The sequence below is a fragment of the Erythrolamprus reginae genome, chromosome 5, assembly GCF_031021105.1.
Source record: "Erythrolamprus reginae isolate rEryReg1 chromosome 5, rEryReg1.hap1, whole genome shotgun sequence".
In the NCBI taxonomy this organism is placed as follows: Eukaryota; Metazoa; Chordata; class Lepidosauria; order Squamata; family Dipsadidae; genus Erythrolamprus; species Erythrolamprus reginae.
In genome coordinates, this window is record NC_091954.1 from 84,658,153 (window position 1) to 84,685,564 (window position 27,412).

General features: G+C 42.4%; 1 protein-coding gene across 3 annotated transcripts in view; it reads right to left on the reverse strand.

The window, feature by feature from the left end:
- TRIP12 (thyroid hormone receptor interactor 12) overlaps nucleotides 1-27,412 on the reverse strand; it is a 106,241-nt gene that overhangs the window by 31,489 nt on the left and 47,340 nt on the right. For all 3 annotated transcript variants that reach the window (XM_070753336.1, XM_070753338.1, XM_070753337.1), the window contains exons 7-20: nucleotides 22,412-22,495; nucleotides 19,203-19,298; nucleotides 18,477-18,625; nucleotides 16,987-17,022; nucleotides 16,608-16,703; nucleotides 15,556-15,648; nucleotides 15,206-15,367; nucleotides 14,797-14,865; nucleotides 14,545-14,710; nucleotides 13,325-13,442; nucleotides 13,051-13,207; nucleotides 12,112-12,265; nucleotides 9,306-9,534; nucleotides 557-675 (exon numbers count right to left, since the gene is read on the reverse strand). In XM_070753336.1, the coding sequence (XP_070609437.1) occupies nucleotides 557-675; nucleotides 9,306-9,534; nucleotides 12,112-12,265; nucleotides 13,051-13,207; nucleotides 13,325-13,442; nucleotides 14,545-14,710; nucleotides 14,797-14,865; nucleotides 15,206-15,367; nucleotides 15,556-15,648; nucleotides 16,608-16,703; nucleotides 16,987-17,022; nucleotides 18,477-18,625; nucleotides 19,203-19,298; nucleotides 22,412-22,495 (1,728 nt within the window). The remainder of the gene's footprint in view (nucleotides 1-556; nucleotides 676-9,305; nucleotides 9,535-12,111; nucleotides 12,266-13,050; nucleotides 13,208-13,324; nucleotides 13,443-14,544; nucleotides 14,711-14,796; nucleotides 14,866-15,205; nucleotides 15,368-15,555; nucleotides 15,649-16,607; nucleotides 16,704-16,986; nucleotides 17,023-18,476; nucleotides 18,626-19,202; nucleotides 19,299-22,411; nucleotides 22,496-27,412) is intronic.

The following is a 27,412-nucleotide window of genomic DNA, read 5'->3' on the forward strand; positions in this document are numbered from 1 at the left end:
TAGATACGAAATCAAAAATAATGGCAAGCCAATAAGAACACTGCATAGAACTGTTCAAGAAGACATCAGAATCATAAGTGATTCAATAACGCTCAAAAGGATAGCAACGTGTCTTCAAGTTGTCCCTCTTGAATGCAACTGCTCCTTCTTGAAACTTCTCCTGCATGCTTGGAGATTAAGGCAGCTCATTCAGCCCCAAAATCTTTTTGTGGCCCAAAGAGTTGCACCAAATGTTAACGCTAGAACTGGTGTACCACTAAAGTTCATTAGAAGGATTGAGGGGATGTTAGCCTTGTAAGGTGGGGAAGAAACACACTTGGTTGACCTAATCCAATTTTATTTAAGATTACATTAATAATCTTGTTAGAATTAAAGTACTTATCCCCTAATCTCCAGCAAGTCCTTATTGCCTAAGGATCAGAGAGCATGAAGTTTAATTGTCATAGTTCTACAAATACCGAATTTATAATTAGTTGATTATTACCTTATACTTTCATATAATCAAAACTGTATGTAGGATACCAAATACCAGAATCCAGTCAAAACTTAGCATTACCTTCTCTCCTGAAGTAAACACTAAAAATGTCGGGTAATTTTTGCATTAAAATTTCTGCCATCTGAAGGGCTCCAACAACTATCTTAAGATCTTGACTTGACAACATAGAGGCGATATGACTGGAATAACCAAACAACAAAAAAGAACATTATGGAAAATGCAATTTAACGTTGATAAATCATGATTATTTTCAGTACTGAGCACAATGCACAAGATAGGGAGGAAAAGTATATTGCAAATAATATTAGTAATACATTCTACATTTCTATTGCATACCCAATATGCTAATATGCAAGTACTACAATGGAACAACAAAATCCTTCAGTGGAACATGAGTTTATTTATTATTTGCCTGACTGTACATTTTTCCAAAATAGTGTTGAAAATACATTCTTAAATATTTTGCATTTATTTCTTATCTTTATTACTGAATATTTGAGTTAATTCTCATTGAGAAATAATATAAATTTGAGAAAGAGTATCTACTAATCTTTACTTAACCTTGCTCCTATATTCGGGTCTATATGACCCAAAATGAAATTTGAGACCCTGTAAATTATCTGTCATGTGGATCTGAAACTTGTGATTAATTGACTTTTCCTCATTTGAGGAGTTCTTACTATGAGTGTGAGATTTTTTTGTTTTGTTTACTTTTTGCCACACGTCGATTGTTACATTTCGTTGCACCCAAAACAGTACAAGTATATAGTAAATGCGAACATAACAGCAGAGTTAAGGAAACATAAGATACAGAATTGGGTTATGTTTTGCACTAATATGTAGTTGATAATGGGTGGTTGGATACAGCAGATAAAGTGGTACATGACGGAAATAAAAGTAAAAAAGTAAAAAGAAAGTATAGGGCACACATGCACACATACACACACACACACTATACACACACACACATATGCACACGCACATACATAGTATTGTAGAGATCCCCTACAACATATGTTGTGTAGAATTTGGGATGCAGCAAGGTTTATAGTTATGAAAATTAGCATATCAAAAATTGATATAATTATTGTGACAGAGTAATGGAAGTAAGTAAATGATATTTGGCAGAACATTTTAAACATATGGGAAAATTAAAGAAATTTTAAAAAATACAAATATGTAGAAAACTGGTAAATAGTATGTGGTCTATTACAAGGAATGAATATTTGTCCAAATAAACTATCCGTGAAGTAGTTTGATGATTCACACGGAATATGTGAAGAATTTATAATCAACAAATAGAGAAAGAAAGAAGAATAGGTCAAAGAGGAAGAAACAATTGAATTGTGATTGGATGGACATGAACTTCAAAAAGAAGCTATAAGAAGTTAAAAAATAAAGGCAATAAAGAGCACCATATAATAAGAGAAGCAAGGATGGTTTGCAAGGAGAGACAAATAACACCGATGTGAACTATTGTTATCTATACCATATTTCCTTTTCCTGTCTCATAACTTGAATTTTTTATCCTTACTTACTCTTTTTGCATATTTTGTATAATGTTTCTCATTAGCTCTATTTCCTTCGTATCAATAGGCCACACTAAAATTTTCCTAAAGGCAATTTGTCACTAATATGATAGGAAAGAACCGTTGTACCTACCTGAACGGTCTTCTCGATGCCCTGGAAGGAGAGTCCAGCATGGGTTTAGCTCAAGTCTTATTGGTAGGACTGAGTTTCAAATTAACATAAATAAATAATAATTAGGTACCGCCCCCTTGCTGCCCCAAGTAACCAGTTTTAAAAAACGAAAAGATGTAAAGGTAATGAACTTTATTAACAACCATAATAACATAAGAAACAGTCTCATCAAACCAAACTCCCATGGTTCTTCGGGAGGGTATGGACTCTCCTTCCAGGGCATCGAGAAGACCGTTCAGGTAGGTACAACGGTTCTTCTCCCATGCCTCCTGGAAGGAGAGTCCAGCATGGGATATACCCAAGGTCCAAGGTTCAGGGAGGGAGATTGTGAACCATGGGTGGTACCTCCCCGCACACCTTCTGGAGTACCCGTCTGCCAAAAGCAGCTTCAGCTGAAGCGAAGGTGTCCAATTTGTAATGGCGAATAAAAGTTGTGGGTGAACTCCAGGCCGCGGCTCTGCAGATATCTTCAAGGGGGGCTTGTGACGCCCACGCTGCCGAAGAAGCCGCACTCCTTGTCGAATGAGCCTGTATACCACTCGGTGGAGTCCTTGCGCTCGCTTTGTACGCCTCAACTATACATAGTCTCACCCACTGGCTGATAGTATTCGATGATACCTTGAGGCCCAGTTTGCTAGCACTAAACGAAACAAACAAAGCCTCAGTTTTGCGAGAACTGCCGGTACGCCTGATGTAAAGCTTCAGCGCTCTGCGTACGTCTATCTTGTGCCATTTAAGCTCTAAAGGGTGAGTACCGTGAGCACAGAAATCCGGTAACACCAGCTCTAGAGCCCTGTGAAAGTGAGAGTTAATCTTTGGAAGAAAGGTGGGGTCCAGACGTAAACAAACTCTGTCTGGATAAAATTGACACAAGTCTGATCTGACCGACAGGGCGGACAGTTCGGAAACCCGCCTAGCCGAGGTGACCGCCACCAAAAAGGCCGTCTTAAAGGAAAGGTAACGCAATGGAACAGTTCTCAACGGTTCAAACGGTGGTCCCGTGAGGGCCTGAAGGACCAAGGTCAAGTCCCATGTGGGAAAACGACGAACAGGAGGGGGATGCGTGTTGGTAGCCCCTCTGAGGAAATCCTTAATCCAAGGGTGACTAGTTAAAGGTCCCCCATCGTCCCGCTTTATAATGGTGGCAAGCGCTGCGACCTGGCGTTTTAGCGTGTTTGGCGCCAAACCTTTCTCCAAACCCTTCTGCAAGAATTCCAGGACAGGGATGACTGAGGAATCCTGTGGTCGAAGGTTCCTGTCATTGCAGAAGGAATGAAAGGCTGCCCATGTTGCCTGATAAATTCGGACTGTGGAAGGGCGTCGAGCCGCTTGAATAGTCGCGATAACATTCTCGGGAAGGAGACAGCTCCTCAACCTGTCCCCTTCAAATGCCATGCGGTTAAGTGAAACCATTGAGGTTCCGGGTGGTACACGAACCCCTGGCTGAGGCATATCCGGTCGTCCGGTATCCTCCACGGTGGAGAAATGGACAGTTCTCTGAGGTCCGCAAACCACGGTCTCCGCGGCCAATGAGGCGCTAGCAAGATCACCTCCGCCTCCTCCGACAGGATCTTCCTTACCACTGATGGAATGAGTGGAATCGGGGGGAAGGCGTACAGTAGGACCTTTGGCCACTGAAGATGTAATGCATTGACTCCTTCGGCTCCCGGAGCTGGAAACCGGGAGTAGAACCTCCGGAGTTGGGTATTCTGGGGGGTAGCGAAGAGATCCACCACCGGTTCCCCGAACCGACGCGAGACTTCCTGGAACAGGTCCGGATCGAGCCGCCACTCCGCCGGGTCCAGTTCCTGGCGACTGAGCCAATCCGCCTGCTTGTTGTCCTCCCCCGCGATGTGCTCTGCATGGAGGGAGGAAAGATGAGTCTCCGCCCAGTTGAAGAGGAGGACCGTCTCTTCCATCAACCTGAGAGAGCGCGTTCCGCCCTGGTGATTTAAATGCGCCCTGGTCGCTACGTTGTCCGTGCGTACAAGGACGTGGTGACCTTCCAGCAAGGTGGCGAAGGCCAGCAAGGCCAAGCGGACAGCTCTCAACTCCAAGAAATTGATGTTTATTGGACATAGTTCCTGGGGGCTCCAGAAGCCCTGAGCCACCTGGGACTGGATGTGAGCCCCCCACCCCAGCAGACTGGCGTCTGTGGTGAGGATCGTGTGATGGCATGGTCCGAAGGGAGTGCCCTGCCGCAGTGCTGCAGATCTCCACCAGCGGAGGGAGTGTTGCAACTCGCATCCCACGACGGTGAGACGGTGTGTATGACTCAATCTGCGACGCTGAAACGGGAGCAAGGTCCACTGGAGAAGTCGATAATGGTAACGGGCCCAAGGGACAATGTCCACGCAGGATACCAGGGTCCCGAGTACCTTTGACAGGAAAGACAACGGCACCGTTCGGCTCTGTTGAAGGCCGGCTATGAGGGAACAGATGCGGTGCTGTCTGTCCGGAGATAGATACACTCTTTGAGAGACCGTATCGATCACCGCACCCAGATGAATGAGTCTGGTGGCAGGAGTCAAATGGCTTTTTGGCGTGTTGATGGTAAAACCATGACGCTGTAGACAAGACATCGTGGTTCGTAAGTCCTTGTGCGCCCTCTGGCGGGTTGGAGACAGAAGTAAGATGTCGTCCAGATATGCGAGAATCCGTATAGGGCGGGACCGCAGATCGGCCAGTAGTGCATCCAGTACCTTCGTAAAGGTACGTGGGGCCGATGATAGGCCAAAGGGCATGGCCCTGTACTGGTAATGGACGTTGTGTAGACAGAATCGAAGGAATTGTCGATGGTACGGGTGTATGGGAATGTGCAGGTAGGCCTCCTTCAGGTCCACTGAAGTAAGCAGGTCCCCTGCCCGAACAGAGGCCAGTATGGAGCGGAGGGAGGCCATCTTGAACCGTCGATACAGAATATACTGGTTGAGACGTTTGAGGTTCAAGATGAGCCTGCAACCCCCGGAGGCCTTGGGTACAAGGAACACCCTTGAATAGAACCCCGTACCCTTGGAATTGTCCTGAACAGGTTCGATCGCCTGGATTTGTAAAAGGTGGAGAATTTCCTGATCCAACAGAGACCTCCTTTCGAAGTCTCTGGGGACCGGACAGGCAGTAAAATGGTTTGGAGGATCGTGTAGAAACTCGATCTTTAGCCCTTGGGAGATAGTGGCTAAGACCCAAGGGTCTGAGGTGGTAGCTCGCCATCTGTCGCTGAACTTTTGTAGCCTGCCCCCCAAGGGAATGTCGTCCGGGCAGTCACTTGGCACGTCTGGCGTTCCGTTGTTGGTATCCCCGGTATGGACGTCTCGTCTGGGAGAAACCTCTGCCTCGTTCCTGGGAATACTGTCGGTCATTCCTGTAGGATGAGGAAAAGGCCCCCTGCGAGTAAGGTCTGGCCTGCTGTGAAGGGGCGGACCACGCGTCCCACCGAAAGGACTGCCTACGGGAGTACGGACCAGCCCTGCGGTCCTGGCGGCGGAAAGATCTTGGGAGGACCTTCCTTTTATCCTTATCCTCCACCAGGACAGGATCTAGGGCCTCCCCGAACAATTCAGTGCCCTCAAAGGGAGCTGAAGACAAAGTCCACTTGGACTTGGCATCCACCTGCCAATTTCTGAGCCAAAGCAGGCGCCTTGATGAAATGGTGGAGGCCATAGCCCTGGAGGCAAATTTTGCGGCATGCAGGGTGGCATCCGTGGAAAATTCTGCCGTCGCGAGGAGCTTATTCAGGTCCTGCCGCAGTCGAGTCTCCTCAGGAGCCAGTCTCGCCTGAACCTCCTGAATCCACATAATGGATGCCCGACTGAAGAAGGAGGCGGTGGAGGCTGCTCGCAGAGCCCAAGCGGCCATCTGGTGGGTCTTCTTGAGAAGATTTTCCGCTCTCCTTTCATCCGGTTTCAAGTTGTCCGCCGTCTCCGAAGGCACAACCGTGCGGGAAACCAATGTGGCCACTGGTTTGTCCACAGGAGGAAACTGGAGTAGCGTCTCCATGCTGTCATCAAAGGTATAAAACCTGCGTTCCAGGTTTGAAGGCCCTTGCGCCGCCGCCGGATGTTGCCACGGGCGCTTGACATTCTCGAGGAAGATCTCCAGTGCAGGAACCTTGTCCGATTCTCTGGCGGGTTCCTTACATAGAGCAGCTGAAGTGCGTGGCCCGTCTGATGATTCCACCAGTGGTGTTGCTCCTGGTACATCTAAGGCTTGCTTTGCCTTACGTAATAAAACCCTATACAAAGAGGGTTTGAACAGACCTGCCACTGCTGGCTGCTCTGGAACCGAGAATTCGTCATCTGACAGGCCATCTCCGTGGTCACTGTCTTCTTCAAAGTCGGTGTGGTCAATAGACATAGAACCCAACCCAGTAGGGGGCGGTGGAACTGACCAGATATCCCTGGGCTGGATAGGCTGAGATGGAAAGGTATTGGCTCGTTGGGTTGCTGCAGCTATGCCCTGCGTGTATGCATTGGCGACAATGTCCTGTATAGCAGGGGCAAAGGCCTGCCAGGCATCTGCATTGTCTCTAAGCCCGGCTGCTGTGGGGGTGAAAGTAGCTGAAGGCCCATAACATGGTGTCTGTAGCTCCCCTTGAAGCAGTGCCTGGGAATGAGAAGATGAAGGCCTCTCAGGCCTTGCAGCAATTGATGGCAAGGGAAGAGGGGCCTGCCTGTCAGGGGACCAGTCCCTCTCGGTTGCTGTGCCCTGGGATCCCACAGAAAGCGATGGAGGAAGAGGCTGGAAAGGGCCTATGGACAGTCCACCTATGATGGGAGGGGACAAGGCCGCCTCCAAACGCTGCTCCAGGGCCTTGATCTTCCTCTCAGCCTCACGAAGAGAGGAGCTTGATTGGGAGGACTTACTCCTAGGCTTGCTGGCCTTATCCTTCCCCTTAACAGGTGTTTGAGCTGGTTGGGCCTGCTCCTCCCCACTGATAAGTTGGTCAGCCATATCTTATTTGGATATGGGGCAGCGTACTCACGATTGAATTACAAAACACAAGGCAATCAAGACTGTTGAACAGTAATAAAGGCTCTCACTCGCATTAAAAGACAGACAGGCAGGCTGAACAGCTAAACGGTTTTTGATTGGCTGTTAGCCGCCCACGTGACCTTGTCAACTGTCTCTGGGCAGATCTTAGAGCCTGACAACTTGGCCCCCTGCCCAGTTCGCGCCAATTCGAACGGCACTTTTATGTCTGGCATAAAGCCAACAGACAAACATGGCGGTTTATAGGGCTTCGCAGGGGAATTGCCTCATAGGGCACCACACCAATTAGAAAAGGGCGGGAACAGCAGCTTTGATTGTAATCGAGCCCTTGCGGCTCGCCAAGCCTCAGTTTCATTGCTCCCTGCTGCGAACCCTCCAAACAGCTGTTCGGCGGCTGTAATGGCCGCCGCGGCTTCAGTTTCGGCCGGGAATGATCATTTCGCCGCCGTCCGCTCGCTGCGGCTTAAGAAGCCCCCCTCCGGCTCACTCAGCTGTTCGGCGGCCGTAATGGCCGCCGCGGTTGCCAAAACCGGCGTCTGAAGCTTCCGCCGCCCCCGACAATGGGGAGGGGCGGACCCCCCCCATCTGGGGTGAATTGGGCTAATTGGACTTTCAGTCACAATTTTTAACAATAAAAAAACAGCCCAGTTGCTCCTCGGTGGGCAGTACCCGCGAAGAGAAGAGGCCCCAAAAGGAGAAAAGGTGGGGGTGGTGCCCGCGGAGGGCAGAGACCCCATCAGAAGAATTCGAACCTATACAAAAACAAAAGGGAGAAAAATTACAAGGTTCAACAATAATTTTAATTACAATATATTACTTTAAATACTCAACCTAAAGGTGAGAGGAAAAAACTCATGTCCTTAACCTCGACTGAGTTTTTTAAAACTGGTTACTTGGGGCAGCAAGGGGGCGGTACCTAATTATTATTTATTTATGTTAATTTGAAACTCAGTCCTACCAATAAGACTTGAGCTAAACCCATGCTGGACTCTCCTTCCAGGAGGCATGGGAGAATAAGATGGGACAGCATTTTCCAGTATATTAAACTAGTTAAAGTACAAATCTGAACTCCATAAAGAAGCTGAGAAATTTTTTTAGCAAGATCTTGCAGGCTGCAGGAATAAAATTTTGAATGGAAAAATTATCAAGATGAGGAGATATGTTGAACAACCCTGACCCAATAAGAGAAATGTGTGCTCTAAGATAAAGAGAGACCAGCTGCATCTCAAGATACTTATATTTATGCGTCCTGCAATATGCAGTGCACAAACTAATACCAGTATTAGTTTTTTAATCATTTCTTCTAAAAAGTATTTAGACAAAAAGAAGCCAATGATTTCAATTCCTTTCTCATTCCCACTTGGGAGAATGACAAAATTAAATCAACTACAAAGCTGAAAGTGCAATTTCCTAACACTATGGGATAATGAATGGAAAATGTGAGAGCCTCAATTATTAATAAATTAAAGGGGAAGAAGGCTAAAATACACCCTTGCCTTACCCTCTTCTTAGTAGTAATATTTCTATCAGTAACATCTGACTCTCAACATGGGGTTAAAATAGTCTGAATAATAAAAATCAATATTTTATCCACTGTTTTTTCTCTCATAGCCTCTCCAATGGAATCAGAACAAAAGCTGATTTGAAATCCATGAAAGTAACCTTTTGACAGTGAAATATAAATTTTTAGCTAAATAGTACAGGATTCAACAACAGTCCAAGGTTGAACAGTTCACTCTGAATCCAGCCTACTCCTCAGCAAAAATATTTTCACTTGGACTCAATCCAATAATTTTAAATAAATGTTTGCATATAGCTTTCTTTCTGTATTAAGCAGGAATATTCGATAATGGCCTGATTCTACTCAAATAGAAAATATGCTGTATTAGTATGTTAATGTAGCAGTGGGCACTTAATATTAAATAATGTGTATCTAATGTTGATTAAGTAACATTTTCAACAATTTTCACAGTAGCTATAATTCCTAAATACAAAAACTTTAAACAATTAAATATCTTAATTAAATTAAAATACATTATTAAAATTTCAAGACACTGGTTTCAGCAAAACTCAAGTATTTTTACAGTCATTCACAACAAAGATATGAATTAACAAGTACCTTGACACAGCATGATTTTTCAGTACATCTTTCAGAAGTTCAGCATCAGCAAAATAAATTATTCTAAGAATTGCTCTAAGGCACTTGTGTCTAACAGCAGGTCCGGCTGAAGAACTATACACTTCATAGAGAACCCCAAATAAGGTTTTAATAAAAGATTTAGCTAAATCTGGATCTTCTTTCATTAGCTGTGCTCGAGCATCATCCTTCTTTGATTCTGGATGTCCACCTGTAAAGGATAGATAGATGATTAAATTATTTGTATTGAGCTAAAAGTACACATAGTGTTCAATTTGATTCCATTCCATTTATATATTTATTATTTGGATTTCTCAGCCTTTCTCCGTAAACTTAGGGAGACTATTAGTAAATATTATAGCAATCTTTTAGAAAACATTTTACATTTATAAAAATATCATAAATTTCCCAGTAACTGACTAAATTTCAAACTAAGCAGTAGCAAATAAAGAACCTTTCTTAACATTTTGTTGAATTCTTATTCATTTTTTATCTTGTCTATTTCTTTATAGCTAAGGCAGTAAACATACATAATAGCCCTTCCTCCTCCAATTTCCCCACAATAATTATCATGTGAGGTGTGTGGGCTGAACAAGAGTGACTTTTTAACAATTACTATCAATGCTACAACTCACAGTCTCCTGGTTTCCAGAACAACATATCTTAACTATTATACCAAGTTAATGCTCAATGTTTTAGAGAAGATTGTGGATCATAAAAAGTGGAGGACATATTTAAATTCAAATAACTTTCAAGTAAATCAAATTCAAATAACACAAGTAAATAAACATGGGATCTAAAATGTTATGAAGTTTTGTAATATATCCTTAATTACTTATTAATTACTTAATTAATTAAAGTTAAATAAGTTAGCTAAGTTAACCTAAGGCACATATTACTTCTGTTGTCTGTAACCAAGCCCTGGCAAGTTTGTTTATTTCTCTCATTCCACACTGAAAGAAATATTCTCCTTTGGAATTTGAAGCATAGCATTCTACCACCGAGTGAGATCCAACAGAATAGCACAAATCTCACTATAACTTAATATACTACTCTATCAGACCTGCATCACGAAAAATCTACCTCTATAAAGCTAGGATAATGTATGTAATTTATAATCCCAGAAAATAGGATACAGAGCAATGGTCTTTTAAAAAAAAACCAAATCTCAGTTGAAAGTGGGGGGCGGGGGGATTTCCTAACTATCAAAGCAGTTCAACAGTAGATGCAATCCTTGAGATGAATTTGGTAAGCTTCCTTTCTGGTCTTATTTTAATTTGGAGTTTTGCAATCAGAAGAGGTAGATTTAATGATTTAAGAATATGCCTAAAAACATATGACTCCTGGGATATATGCAATTCAATAATTTACAACATGCCTTCTGTAAGACATTAGTAACCCAGGGTAGGATCTGCTTTTTGAATTATAAATATATAAAATTAGTTGATTTACTCCAGGTAGATTAACAGCTTGGACAACTAACAGAGATACTACTGCTCAACTACATATCCTTTAGAGCAAGAGACTGACAAAAGCACAAATACTTTCATTTTGTGCTGATTGGGTTATTGCAATGTGTTCTACATGAAGTTACCTTTAAATATAAAGCAATACAGTGATACCTTGTCTTACAAACTTAATTGGTTCTGGGACGAGGTTCTTAAGGTGAAACGTTTGTAAGACGAAACAATGTTTCCCATAGGAATCAATGGAAAAGCAATTAATGCGAGCAAGCCCAAAATTCACCCCTTTTGCCAGCCGAAGCGCCCATTTTTGTACTGCTGGGATTCCCCTGAGGTTCCCCTCCATAGGAAACCCCACCTCCGGACTTCTGTGTTTTTGCGATGCTGCAGGGGAATCCCAGCATCGCAAAAACAAGCGCTTCGCTGGCAGCGGAAGTCCGGAGGTAGGGTTTCCCATGGAGAGGAGCCTCAGGGGAATCCTAGCAGTGCAAAAATGGGTGCTTCACTGGCAACGGGAGTCCAGAGGTGGGGCATCCCAGCGGCGGGTTTGTAAGGTGAAAATAGTTTGTAAGAAGAGGCAAAAAAATCTTAAACCCCGGGTTTGTATCTCGAAAAGTTTGTATGATGAGGCGTTTGTAAGATGAGGTATCACTGTATAAGCTTTTGGGGGGCAGTGTACTGGCTTCCAACATTTCTGAATACAATTATCACACTCTGTTATAAGAGCAAGGGATACCTACAACATTAGCTCCTCCAAGGTGAAATAAATATGGACAATAGCATTAATGCCAGTTATCCTAACTGGTCTGCAATCGGCTTTTTAAATTTTTTATTGCTGTTTTATGTTGTTGTTGTTTTACTGTTGGGTCATTCCGTGTCAAGTGGGCCAGTTTATAAAACCTTACAAGGTGTGCAGGTTCTCCAAATATCTCCAACATACTACTGAAACTGCCGCATTTACATCTTATTCTGTTGGTCCAAAATGTCATTTTTGCCGACTCAGCATTTTGCAACCATTTATTTGAGGTCTCCTAGAACTCCCAATTTTTAGTCTTTTGAACTAAAATTTTGCACAGCATAGTTTTATATCATAATGAAACAATGTGCCAAATTTCATCAAAATCTGAGATGGTAAGGTGGGGATGATCTTTAAAATTGGTCTACTTGACATGGAATGACTCTGTTGTTACTATATCATTTTGACCATATGAAATTGGAATATGGAATGGTGGCTGAATAAAAAACTAGAAATAAATGCATGAAAAAATAAATGGCAAGACTACACAGGAAGCACTCTTCAGTGACAAAAATGAAATAGTGCTTACTAGTACTGGTATTGGCTAGAGGATTGGGTTTTCTCTGAATGGCACGTGCTGTTCCAGTATCCTCATTGATCTGCTGCATAGAATTAAAGTCAATTGTATAAACACGCCCCAATGTAGACAGACTTATTTCATCTTCACCAACCTGATGAGCTGCCTGAGAACAAATATATAAGTTTAAATGCAAGTACAAATTATTTTAGGGTAACTTCCTCTTCTTCCTACCCAGCAACACAGAATGCTTTAAATGGATTAATTCACACACAATACTAAACCATAATGGATGGGTTTTTATTTAATTATTTATTTGGCTGGTTGGATTTCTATGCCACCCTTCTCCGCAGTTTCAGGGTGACTTACTTGCTTCTACTTCAGGAGGATGTTTTAAAACCACCGTTTTGGCTTAATGTCATATGGAAATCAGGTCTATGTGTTCATCTAACTATACTGCTCAAAAAAAGTAAAGGGAACAGTTAAACAACAGAATATAACTCCAAGTATGAATATTTCATTCATTCAGATCTAGGATGTGTTATCTGAGTGTTCCTTTTAATTTTTTGAGCAGTATATATATGTGTCTAGTATAAGAATAATACTTTTAAAAGTGTATTTTTTAATTGTTTAACCATCTTGATTTTTTAAAAATTTAGCCTGTGATCCTGCTGAAGGATAGGAGAGACAGCTTTTCAACAGCAATATATAAAATATTAGGAAGAAATATATTTTAATCATATAAAGTAAACAAATGGTTCAGTAATTTATGTACCGGTATATTGAATTCATAAGTATCACATCTAGCTAACCAGTGCAAATTCCAAAGATCTACCTGCAATTCATGGTTGAAATTTGATTAGAAGTTGTTGTTACATTTATAATAGTGGCTGATAAGTGATGTTCAACCCCCTAAATAAAATGCAGATGTTTATATGCTGATATTACTACCTCAATTATCCGGCTATCAATTCTGTTATAGGGATGCCAGAGACCCCGGTCATCTCGCCACTGCCATATTGCACCATCTGTGTTTTGTGCATTTCCTTTCTTTAGCATAGTGTCAACAGCAAAAATTCCTTCTTTAGGTAAGCATGGCATCAATTCACTAAAAAGAACAAGTCAACATTTTAACAATAAATGAATGTAACAGCATTCATCTCATTTTAGCTATTATAAAATATGATCCTGGACAAACTGAATAATAATTTCAGATGAATCCTACCAGATAAGTGAAGTAAGTTCATACAGTTCTTGAGGGCTTCTTGGAACAAGATCAATTTGTTCCTGACAACTCCCATTTGAGGCTCCACAAAGGAGAAAGTGAAGAGTTTCTGCAATATCTTTAATAAAAATGACACAATTAGAATATTAGTTTCTGCTTTAATACAAGTTGCTTTGAAAACATATATTAGGCAGATTTACATGGTGCAAATCTTCCTAATAGATGGAATATCTGTGGGGAAATGGTTATATAGGCTAGCTTTACATCTAGGGTAGGATAGGATTTTCTGTGGCTTATGCAAATCCAGATTATTTGTTGATGATTCCATAAATTCACTTGTAAAATGCTATGAATTTCCTGGAATCAATAGTACATAAACAACTGTGTTTAATAAAATAAACAAATGCAAAATCAGAACATAAATTGAATATGCTGTGGAAACTAATTTTTAACTACATGAATTAGGTGCTAGACACAACAATTGAAAAAAAGCCAAACCACAACACTGATTACTTCACAAGCCTCCAGGATCACCCCTATCCCCCAGTCACTCACACAACTTACCTGGCATTTAACAATCACAATCGGGAGTGCTGGGATTATAGTGGCTGAGAGAAGCAGTCATATGGGCAACTTGCTTAATGACTGTTTTGCTTACTAATCAAGATTCGTTTCAAATATATTCTTAAATTGAAGACTGCCTGTACTTGGGGGAGGATGTTCCTTCCCTTATGAATTTTAATCTTTTGAAGGTGTTGATTGTTTCATGTATCTTCTGTTGTTGTTGTTTCATGTGTTCCATTTATGTTTGTTTGTTTGTTTGTGTGTGTGTGTGTGTGTGTGTGTGTGTGTGTCAGCCGTTAAATGTCATTGCCAATGAGGTTCACATAGCACATAGGAAAAAGGGTGTCACAATAGGAGGAGACCCTATGCTACGGGAACTGAACTTCAGGTCAGCTCCAGAATTGAGTAAGTGGGCTTCCAGTTAGGACCTTTGTGGCTCTTTGAGTGTTTAAGTTTGCCAACCCCTGGCCTACACTAATGTCAATAAACTTTTTCTCAAGAAATATTCTGCAGTACCCTTGTCAGCTTCTCAAAAATAATTTCTACTGCTACCCTATGCATTATCCTTTCCCCAGAATTAGCACTTACAGATTCATTTGACTTCATCTATAAAAACTACCAGCTAGTAAACAAAAATAATTGACATAAGAACTTACTTTGCTTCATAAGCTGAACTGCTAGCATAGGACAGTTGGAACACATTAGGGAGAACATGCGCACCACCATGATGAACATCCCTGAGCTTAATATTGGAGGAGTCACTACAAGGAGTTGTTGAATATTTGTAAGCAAATCCTTAGAAGCAACCTGCTGCAGCAAATTCTTTGATAAAAGGAAGATAAATAATTAATACTTCATATAATTAAAGCTTTTAAAGATCATGCTGAAGAAGAAAAAGAAGACATTACCTCTTCATGTTGGAAGTTGTCCACCAAACGTGCAAAACAAAGGCAAGTGCTTTCTACTGACTTTTTATCCTACATGGTTTGAATACAAATATTATGTTTTAATATACAAATATACAATGCAGACATATCAAGAACCAAAAAACTGGAAAATTACACTAAGAATTTAAAGATAGCAATAAGAAATAAGCAAAAACATCTAACTCATCTCCCATATCTTATAAGAAAAAGAGTCCAAAGAATTGAAACAATTGCTTTTTTTATTTTGCTGTAAAGCTAGGCTGATATGAAGTATTTCCTCCCATAATGAATTTCACTACCATTTAGAATTAGAGGAAATTCTGTGTGAAATGTCTTGAACTGTACAACATGAAAGCCTTAAAACATACAATAGTTCAAAAGATTTTCCAACCTGGTGGGTTAGCCTTTGGGTAAGCAGTGGAAGAGAATCTGCAACAAAGTGAAACTCATCAGGAGTGATGCTCTGGCAGCAATTGGCAGCAATAGCTAATGCATTCCTCTGAGCATTTATGCTGAAAAACTCCAGGTACAGCAAACAGTCTGCTAAGCCTCCCTATAAAAACAAAAGTTAAATTAAATGTTTGAGTCATAAGAGACTTCTTCTCCTCCAGGGAGGAAAGGAGGGAGGGTGGGAGGGAGAGAGATTTTGATTTCTGGGAGTCTTTATTTGCTTCAAGAGAAAACTATGGTAATGATCACTATTAAAAAAAACTTTTTTAAAAAACTGGAAGCAATACTTACTGCCTGCAAAATAGCTTTACTGTGTCTCCGTGATAACATCTCCAAAGCAGTCAATGCTTGTTCTGCCACATCAATACACTGAATAACTTGAAGCTAGAACAAATGAAAATTATTATCATATGCAATAAATTGAGATAAATGTCTAAAATAGCAAACACTTCCAAATGCTCAATGTTCATCTTATGTAACAAATCATTTACATTTTCAATTCATATTTTTCTTCTCGTTCATTTTAGCAGTTTTTAAAAAGCATTTCAAAATACCGAGAAGCCTAAAGTATATAAGGACCAGAAATTCTAATTCACACAAAACCATTACCCAATCACAAGAGGAAAATTTAAATTGACTTACAGTATTTTACCTATATTATTTCTAATAAATAGGTTCAGGTAAAGAAGGAAAAAGTTTGAGAAGCACTGATCTAGATTTAAAAAGGTGATCTACTAGAATTTATACTAGATTCTAAGAGAAGATATTCACTCGTATCATAAATATACATTAAGAGCATGATAATATGTTCGGCTACAAATCAAGAAGAAATGTAAGAAAACAATTAAATAAGCCATAATCATTGGGATTAAAACAGAAATAAAAAAAGAAAATATTTTGAACAAAAGATACAAAGAATATATTTCAAGCTTCCGTTAGGTCCAAGTAAACAATGCTTGGATAACTGCTACATGTAATAAGATTATTAGGCAAAAAAAATTAAATTTTAACGTTTTATCTGATCAATATCAGACAGACTTCATATTTCTATATTTAAACTTTTTCAAAACATATTTTCTATTCTCAAATGTACTAGTTTTATATTTTATAGGACTCCTGCTGTATCCCTACCGTACATGGCATTAAGGTTTAAATGATACTATTAAGAATATTCAGCTATAAATATAAATTATAAAATTATTTACTTCTCAAAAGAACTTATAGGAAATTCTGAATTCCTGTACCACAAATAGGCTAGTATTAAGTACAATCAATGAACACTGACGTTGAGAATATTACTTGACAATGTCTTTTATTGCAATTCTTGATTGATCAGCTTTTACCTTCTCCAAAAAAACAGGAATTGCATCCACCACAACTGCAGATGATCTGGGAAGTGCTTCCATCATGTAGGTTAAGGCTCGACAAGCATGATTCATCTGTGAAAGCAATCAAATTCAAAAATAGTCCTGTCAGATCACACCAAAAGCTTGCTTATTTTGACACAGTATTTTCTTTCATAGTATAGCTAACCAGAAATCCCAAAGAAGCTCAGAAGCAAGCATTAAATCAATATTTCTCCTTCCTACTGCTAGTTCCCATAGGTATTATTTTATAGACAAAATGTTTCCAATCTTGAATCTAACTCTGAAAATAAATAGCTCATTCAGACATTTGCCCTCAAAATATAGGGTATACAAACTTTCAAGATGAAATACTCACAATGTCGAAGTTGTGCTCCATCTGTAGCAAAGTTATCTGTAAATAATGAAAAAGAATAGTCTTTATTTATTGGTTTATATTGCCTCTTTCCTTTAAAAGCTTAAGGCAGCAAGTTTGTATTATTGTATCCCTTGACATTTATACAATCTTCCCTATTAGCATTCTCAGTAATAGGTTAATGAGGTGTTCATTGTATTACCGTATATTGAGCAGACAATAATCAGGTGACACAAAAATTACAGCTGTCACCAAGAAAGGCTAGTAAAAAGTACAGTGATCCCTCTATTATCGCGAGGGTTCCGTTCCAAGACCCCTCGCGATAATCAATTTTTCGCGATGAAGGGTTGCGGAAGTAAAAACACCATATGCGCATGCGCGCCCTTTTTTTCTATGGCCGCGCATGCGTAGATGGTGGAGTTTGCGTTCCCCGCCGCCCACGCAAAGGGGAAACCCGATTCGGCTCCTCGCTGCTGCTGCGCTACCGAGCAGATCAGCTGCTGGGCGGCTGAAGGAACCTTCCCTGGGTCTTCCCCCTCTTGCTGGCGGGCGGGCGAGCGGCGGGCATCAGCGAGGAGCCGGGGTTTCCCCTTTGCGTGGGCGGCTGGGAAGACCCAGGGAAGGTTCCTTCGGCCGCCCAGCAGCTGATCTGCTCGGTAGCGCAGCAGCAGCGAGGAGCCGAATCGGGGTTTCCCCTTTGCGTGCGGGGAAACCCCGATTCGGCTCCTCGCTGCTGCTGCGCTACCGAGCAGATCAGCTGCTGGGCGGCCGAAGGAACCTTCCCTGGGTCTTCCCGGCCGCCCACGCAAAGGGGAAACCCCGGCTCCTCGCTGATGCCCGCCGCTCGCCCGCCCGCCAGCAAGAGGGGGAAGACCCAGGGAAGGTTCCTTCGGCCGCCCAGCAGCTGATCTGCTCGGCGCCGCAGCAGCAGCGAGCAGACGAAGATCGGGGTTTCCCAGCCGCCCACGCAAAGGGGAAACCCCGGCTCCTCGCTGATGCCCCCGCTCGCCCGCCCGCCGCCCGCCGCCCGCCAGCAAGAGGGGGAGAGAAAGAGAAAGAGAGAAGGAAAGAAAGAGATGAGAGAGGGAGGAAGACAGTGTGAGAGAGGAAGAAGCAAGATAGAGAAAGAGAGAGAGAAAGAAAGATGAGAAAGGAAGGAAGAGAGTGACGTCATCGGTGGAAAAATCGCGATGCAGCGTTTCGCGAAGATCGAGATCGCGAAACTCGAGGAATCACTGTATATCTAAAACCTAGCATTTCCCCAACCCTGAACAATTTATGTTTCTATTTTAGGTACATTGTTGTATTATTTTAAGATAAGTTGAAGAATTACTCTAACAGTTCTTAACTTTTTATGCTATGGATCCCTTCAAATAAGTAAGAACATGACTTGCTTCCATTTATGTACATATTTCAACTGATCCATTTTGATCTTTCATGAAATTACACTGAACCAAAGGTAAGAGTTGATATAAATTAATGAATATGCTTACCAGAGCTGGAACAACGCTCTTGACTGGAAAACCTCCTAAAGTTTCTTCATTACCCATGACCAACAACTGACACATTTCTATCACTGACTGTAATTGCTGGCTTTCATCAGTGGCCTGAAGTCCTTGAAGAAGTTGCTGAGCTTTAGAACCTAAAAAGGGGGAGGGAGGGAGGGAGAAATTGAAAGTATATTAAGAGACATGGTGGCACAGTGGTTAGAATATAGTATAGCAAGCTAATTCTGCTGGCTGTTGACTGACAACAGTTCAAGGATGCCTTAGCCTTCTATCCTTCTGAGGTTAGTAAAATGAGGACTCAGATTGTTGAGGGGCAATATGCTAACTCGTAAACTAATTAAGGAGGGCTGTAAAGCATTATGAAGTGGTATATAAGTCTAGACCTTATTGCTATTTTTTTACATTTTTACAACAGGTATTTGATTATAACAAATAATAACTTTGTTTGTTCCTTATTAAAAATTACAATAACCCAATAAAATTAATTCACACACACCCCCATGCCAGCTTCAACATCCTAGACCCAGGGGAAGCCAAGTTTTACAGCCTTCCTGGAAGTTAATAGGATGGCATCCATGGATATCTACAACTGTTCCATTAGGCAAGTGCCATCACAGTATTTGATGCGTGATATAGTGCTTGATTATAATCCTACAAAATGAAGACGCATTATCCTAAAGTACTGTAAAATATGCGAATCAGTCTACTTACTAGCTCCACTTCCAATTGTTCTGTGGAATAGCTGAGACATTCGAGGACCAAGAGGACCAAACAGATGTGGAGGGAGTCCTCTAGCTTCTAACAAAGCTAGACATTTAAAAAAATGTAAATCTTCATTAAACTCTTTATATTATATTACAAACTATGATTTGCATAATATAAAATTTCATTCTGTAGCATTTAAATGATTGAAACTTATGCTGCATTTTTATTTTACAAGATTAATTAGTTATATACAGTGATCCCCCGAGTTTCGCGAGGGTTCCGTTCCAAGACCCCTCGCGAAACTCGATTTGTCGCGATATAGCGGTGCTGAAGTAAAACACCATCTGCGCATGCGCGCCCTTTTTTTCATGGCCGCACATGCGCAGATGGTGGAGTTTGCGTGTGGGCGGCGGGGAAGACCCAGGGAAGGTTCCTTCGGCCGCCCAACAGCTGATCTGCTCTGCAGCGCGGCAGCAGCGAGGAGCCGAAGATGGGGTTTCCCCGTTGCCCAGGCAACGGGGAAACCCCATCTTCGGCTCCTCGCTGCTGCCGCGCTACAGAGCAGATCAGCTGTTGGGTGGCCGAAGGAACCCTCACTGGGTCTTCCCGCCGCCCAGGCAAAGGGGAAACCCCAAGATCGCTTGCCGCTTGCCTGTTCGCCCGCCCGCCCGGCCGCTCCGCTTGCCCGCCCGCCCGGCCGCTCGCTTGCCCGTTCGCCCGCCCGCCCGGTTGCTCACTTGCCGCTCGACAGCAAGAGGGGGAGAGATAGAGAGAGAGAAGGAAAGAAAGAGATGAGAGAGGGAGGAAGAGAGTGTGAGAGAGGAAGAAGCAAGATAGAGAAAGAGAGAGAGAAAGAAAGATGAGAAAGGAAGGGAGTGACGTCATCGGGTGGAAAAATCGCGATATAGCGTTTTGCAAAGATCGAGATCGCGAAACTCGGGGGATCACTGTATTTCACTTTTGTAGAAACTTAGACATAAAGCTATTTAATGACCAGACATCTTTTTGTTTCTGCAGAGTTTTAAATTTTGTAAAATTTTGAAATAGTCCTGTTAGATATATCCTACTTTGCCTTTACTTATCTAAGCCAAAATCGAGGAAACCTGCTCTTCTTCAATATTAAAAATAGCAAAATTTGAATGGAAAATTTGCATTCCTATGAATAATAATGGATTTTTATTTCCAAGGCATGCCAATAGTCAAGAATGTTAAGAATAGGAGTACAAACTCTGGAAGTCATAGGTTCCCCCAACACTTGTGTGTTTTGGTTAGGTGAACTGAAAACATCTTTGAGAATAAAAGAGGACTACGGTATATAAAGAAAACTATATAGTTACATAGATTGCAGGAGTCCTTCTAGCAATAAATACGTTTGAATACTAAGGAGAGAAAACTGGATGCTACAAAAGTAAAACAGTTTCTAAAACCCATTTTCCCTAAAAAAAAAAAAATGAATTTTATAACTGTATTAATGTGATTATTTAAACCAGGGGTAGGCAAAGTTGGCTCTTTTATGATTTGTGGACTTCAACTCCCAGAATTCCTGAGCCAATCATGCTAGCTCAGGAATTCTGGGAGTTGAAGTCCACATGTCATAGAAGAGCCAACTTTGCCTACCCCTGATTTAAACCATAATAATAATTTCAATATAATAATAATAATAACAACAACAACAACAATAACAAATTTATTAGATTTGTATGCCGCCCCTCTCCGAAGACTCGGGGCGGCTCACAACAATAATCAAGACAATATAACATTGCAACAAATCTAATATTAAAAGAGAACAATATATAAAACCCCACATATTCATTTATATATATATATACAGTGATCCCCCGGTTATTGCGTCCCCGACCATTGCGAACAGGCTAATTTGCGATTTTTGAACCCGGAAGTCAGAACACCATCTGTGCATGCGTGCCCTTTTTTTCTATGGGCACGCATGCGTAGATGGCGCCGGGCAGATCAGCTGCTGGGCGGCTTCCCTAGGTCTTCCCCCTCTTGGTGGGCATCAGCGAGGAGTTTCCCCACCGCCCACGCAAACTCCTCGCTGCTGCTGCTTCGCTCGGGCCGCTTCCCAGCTGAGTACTCAGCTGGGAAGCGGCCCGAGCGAACGGCTTGTCCGCAGCCTGCCCACGCCGTTCGCTCCCCCTCTTGCTGGCGGGAGAGCGAGAAGCCCTCCCCAGCACCCGCTCGCCCGCCGTTCGCCGCTCGCCCGCCCTTCGCCCGGCCACCCGCCGTTCGCTCGCTGCTCGCCCGGCCACCCGGGTTCGTTTGGCTTGAGGGCTCAGTTGGGAAGGCGCACGGGTGTTTTAAAACGTCGCCGCCGACATGGGGGGCTCGCTAGCACCCCCCCAAACCCGGGTTGGGGGTTCGGGGGGGTGCTAGCGAGCCCCCCATGTCGGCGGCGACGTTTTAAAACACCCGCGCGCCTTCCCAACTGAGCCCTCAAGCCAAGCGCAGAAGTTCGCCTTTGGCGCTTGGCTTGAGGGCTCAGTTGGGAAGGCGCGCGGGTGTTTTAAAACGTCGCCGACGACATGGGGGGGCTCGCTAGCACCCCCCCAAACCCGGGTTGGGGGTTCGGGGGGGTGCTAGCGAGCCCACCATGTCGGCGGCGACCTTTTAAAACACCCGCGCGGCTTTCCAATGAGTCCCGAAGACAAACGCGGAAGTTTGACGTTTGTCTTCGGGACTCATTGGAAAGCCGCGCGGGTGTTTTAAAACGTCGCCGCCGACATGGGGAGCTCGCTAGCACCCCCCCCCGAACCCCCAACCCGGGTTAGGGGGGGTGCTAGCGAGCCCCCCATGTCGGCGGCGACGTTTTAAAACACCCGCGCCGCCCCCAATCTTCGGCTCCTCGCTAGCGCTGCGGAAGTAAAAACACCATCTGCACATGCGCAGATGGTGTTTTTACTTCCGCAGCGCTACTTCGCGAAAACCCGCTCGTTGCGGGGGGTCCTGGAACGGAACCCTCGCAACGAGCGGGGGATCACTGTATATTCATTTATACCAGAGCTGATTGATAGGCCACTATTTTTAGCATATCTTTAATTATTTGGTAAAAATGACCAAGTATCTTTTTCAAGTTATAGAAAACAATTGAAGTGAACATAAGAAAAGGCTTCTAAGAAAGGCTCCAACTATTTAAAAGAAATCTAGACAATTGTCACCTTAAAATTGTTCTTTATATATAATGGAAGCTTAGTATATACCTTGTAATCTCCCCATCTCAGAATCATCTGATTCACTTTCACCAGAGGTGGTCATGCCCACAGCCCCAGCAACAGAACTAGAAGCTAAAGAAGAACACAAAATAAATTGCGTTAATAAGTCATGCAGCTTACATACTTACTAACTCAGAAATCTTTCTTCCAAAGTTGTCAACGAAAACCTTTCACAACTCCAGTAGGAATTGGAATGGGCATACAAAACAGCAGGTTTATTTTTAGTTTTGACTTACACAGTATGGAAAGACTGCACTTGAACAGCCGGTTTATGCTTTCAGCCACGCATGTGATTGAAACATTCTGATTTTTTACTCATTATGATTTTTATTTGAAATAAGAAAAAACAGTTAACTAGAAATCTGACAACTCTACAAAATATGATCAGGGCCAGGTGTTCATCACAAGGGCTTTACAGATCTGAAATTATAGTAAACAGATCTGAAATGTACACCAAAATGTATTGGTATAACATCTGCACGCATGCCAAAAAAGAATGAAAATTACTATTGTAAAAAAATGTCTCCCACAAAAATCAAAGGACATGTTCACACCTCTAAGAAACTTTTCTAAAAGAAGCACAATGCAGTGGGGTTTTTTGGTATGTGTGTGAATACATTCTATTGATTACAATTGTGTTTCATTTATTATTAAATATGTGTAAAATTGCAGCTTAATCAAAAATAGAAAACTACAATGTCAATCATTATTCTATTTAAATCAGAAAATAAGCTACAAAATAAGCATATTGATCACACATTGACAACAATTTAGTTTAACTGCATTTAACAATATTTTTTATCAAAGTATACTGATATATCAAATAAAAATGTATTTAACTGGAATCCCTACAGGGCAGTAATGGTGATCTTGAAATATCTCTGGAAACAGAGGGCTTTCATATCTTCAGAGTCTTCATATATTCTCAACAATGTCTCCTATTCAGCCCAGAATTAAGATATAAATCCTTTGCTTTAAGAGTATCCTTTGCTTATTGGTGATACCAGTATCTATCCCAGTAGACACCACCCTGAGCAGCTTCATTTAGGCCTTAAATAGGAAGTGGGAAAATATCATACCTTATGTCTCTCCACAGTAGAAGGCCTTAAAGTTTGTCCACTCACCCTTACCACTGATTTAATCACTACTTAGAATGAAGAACCACAATACAATGTTCCTAATATCAAATCTCTCAGACAGTTTAGGAGGATATTATTGAAAGCCACTGAGAGATAAATCATAACCAGGGGGTTTAATTTCTCCATGTTGTTCTTGAAAGAGAGCAATGTGAATTTATTTCCCTGTAATGAGCCTAAACCTTGAATGAATCTATTTTCTCCAGAATTACATCCAATCTCAGTACCCATCAACCCTCAAACTTTCAATAATATTCTCTCAGAAGGAAAGATCACAGATGGGCGAATAGCTAATCTAAATTGCTGGGTCAAGTGAAGGACACAAGTGAATAGCTTATCTAAATTGCTGGGTCAAGTGAAGGTTTCTTGATAATAGAGTGCACCATGTCTCCTTCAAAACAGGCAGCATCACATTTTCCTCAAAAAGTATTCATTATCATCCAAACTCAGTATTCTGTCACATTTTAGGAGTTTTTCATCAGCCAGAAGAAAGAATGGGGATTCAAGATGCAAGTGGCTGTGTTAATTTTGCAGAAATCAGGACTAAGAAACCCCTTTAAAACAATCCCACATAATCTCACAAAATTATCTTCATAGGATCTACCGTATTTTTCAGAGTATAAAACGCACTGGATTATAAAATGCACCTTACTTTTGGAGGAGGAAAATAGGTGGAAAAAATATACCTACTAGGTATTCATTTGGGTAGCGTCCTTAGTCTCTTCAACTTCAGCACATTATTTTATTATTATCCCCTGGTTAGGACTGAAAAAGCCTTTTTCAGAGGGAGTTGGAATCAAAACAAGCCTGCAAAGACTTAGAGCTGGAAAAACCCTTCTTCAGAGGGAGAAGGAAGCTAGGAAGATTGTTAGCACTTAGTTAGGGGCTGGGGGAAAAAGCTTCGAAAAAGCTACATTCGAAGTATAAGATACACCCAAATTTTCAGCCTCTTTTAGGGAGGAAAAAGGTCCGTTTTATACTCCGGAAAATATGGTAACCAGTTAACAGCCAGTTAACATTCAAATGAAGAGTAAATCTGAGTAATCACACACAGTGACTCAAAATATGACATTTTAGCATATTTTCCTCCAAAGAGTTGCAATACTTTAAACAGAATAACCAGTGAGGAGTGTAAGGGCATAATAAAAGCATGAAAAATTGCTCTTTTGCCATGTTTATTGCCACAGTAGAGTCTCAAACCCGAGTTCACATCTGTATTCAGTCAAATACCTTTTCTCTGTTGCTTCATCTCCCAAAGCTCCCCAGTAAACAAGAAAAAAAATCTCTGTATTGGCAAACTTGGAAAACCACTCAGGTCTAATTCGGTCCTATATTCCAGATTGCTACTAAGTCTTCTGTTGGAGAAATTATTGTCACTGTAACTTTTGGGGAGGGGGGAATCAAGTATTCTCAAATCAAGAAGATCCATTAGACACCTAGGATGGACAATCAATCAAATCTATCCTTGTAGAATTTAGCAATATTATCAGCTACATAGCAATCACAATGTACAGCTAGCGCTTCCCAAAATCTAATTTTGCCTTTAAAAATATAGAAACAAGATTTCATTTTTAACTATCTACAATGTATTACATTTTTAATTGTTTGTTTAAATAAGCTAAATTCATATAATAAATTAGATATGAAAGTCCTACATTTATCAGAACATGTAAGTGGTTTAAAAGCTATTTCAGTATTCCCAACTTTTGACCATAATTGGGACCAGAATCTCAGTTACTATGGAGTCATTGAGTGAAGCAGTCATTAGGTGAGAGGCCTACATGATTGTTTCACTCCATCACTCCATCCCGGCACTCCTGTTAGTAGTGGTTAAACTATTTCCTGGGTTGTAAAGATGATGGACTGAAAGAGCTACCTGCCAAGTTCAGCTCCCACATATGTGGAAGTGAATTCCTTTGGCGGACTGCAGGAACGGATCCTGCCAGAATAATTATGCTCCCCTTCATGCATTAAAATGAACTGTTCTCACCAGTTGCAGAATAAGAATAGGCGCTGATTGCTTACCTGAACACCTCTTCTCGTACGATGAGTGGGTACAGCAGTCATGTGGGTTGCTCGCTGTCCAATCCGTCGAGGACCGAGCCTAGTCTTTAAAAACCCTGCTGGATCTGCCCCTTCCCCAGAATTTGCGAATCCGTAGACTTAGGCTCAATTGTGGTGGCTCAATAGTGTTCAACTCTCATGATAGGAAGGAAACAGGTTAAAGGAATAACCATAGTTAGAAAAGAAATACAGGGAGGGAAGTGACTGCTGTACCCGCTCATCATACGAGAAGAGGCGTTCAGGTAAGCAATCAACGCCTATTCTCCGTACTGAGAGAGCGGGTCCAGCAGTCACGTGGGACATACCCAATAGATGAGTCCCTAGGGAGGGATTAGTTCGCTATCATGAGAGGTAACGGATTGGAGGACTCTTCTGCCGAAGGCAGCATCCATTGAAGCATAAGAGTCCATTTTGTAATGCCTTAAGAAAGAGTTTGGAGAGGCCCAAGTGACTGCTTTGCAGACTTCTTTCAATGGAGCTTGAGTTGCCCATGCGGCAGATGTAGCTGCACTTCTTGTGGAATGTGCTGTGATACTTCTAGGTATGGTGAGGGAAGCTGACTCATAAGCCTTTGAGATAGTCCCTCGGATCCAACGGCCTATTACGGTTGAGGATACCTTGGATCCCATGGATCTGGGATGGTAGGCCACGAATAGAGCTTCAGACCTCCAAATGGGTCTTGTCCGTTGAATGTAGATTCTCAGCGCTCTGGTGAGATCTAGGGTGTGCCATCTGACTGCAAGATGATGGTTCTGGTTGGAACAAAATGAAGGCAACACAATGTCCTCGGATCTGTGGAACATGGAACTGACCTTGGGTAGAAAGGTGGGGTCCAAACACAGGACTACTTTGTCCGAATGGAACTGGCATAGATCCTGCCTAATTGAAAGGGCTGCCAATTCTGAGATGCGTCGGGCAGATGTTATCGCCACCAGGAATGCTACCTTGTAAGATAGGTACCTGAAGGACGCTGACCTTAGGGGTTCGTATGGTGCCTGAGTAAGGGAATGGAAACCCCGCAGTAAGTCCCAGGACGGGTATCTGTGAACCCTGCAAAGGTCTGAGGTTCCAAATACCTCTAAGAAATTCTTGAATTTCCGGAAAGGAGCGGAGTGGTTGTCTACGAGGCCCTGCTAAGACCGAAGAAAGGGCTGCCAGATGGCGACGGATGGTGCTGGATGAAAGGCCTTGCTGGAACCCTTTCATGAGGAAAGCTACTATCCTGTGGATGGGAATACACAGAGGGGATAGATCCTCCTGTGAACACCACTGGTGGAATTTGGACCAGGTATGGTCGTAAATCCTGTTGGTGGACATTCTTCTGGCTTTCATGATTATTTCTACAGTGTCTGGGTCATATCCTCGCAGGTCTAAGTCACGCCGGATAATAGCCAAGCGGTGAGGTGGAACCACTCTGGATCTGGATGGAGAGAGGCGCCCTGCTGCAACATATCTTCCGAAATGGACAGACGTTGCAGGTCCGCGAACTCAGGGCCGACGTGGCCAGTGAGGTGCTATCAGAATCACCTGGGCCTTCTCGAAGATGATCTTGTGGATCACATCTGGGAGAATTGGAATTGTAGGGAAGGCATAAAGCAGCCCTCGAGGTCAAGGGATTCTGAGTGCATTTGTCACCTCCGCTCCCGGGGATGAGAACCTGGAGTAGAATCGAGGGAGTTGAGCATTGGCCTCAGTCGCAAATAGGTCTAGCAATGGGTGACCGAACCTGAGGCAGATTTGCTAAAACAGAGCCGGATGAAGGCTCCACTCTCCTGGGTCTAGAGTCGAC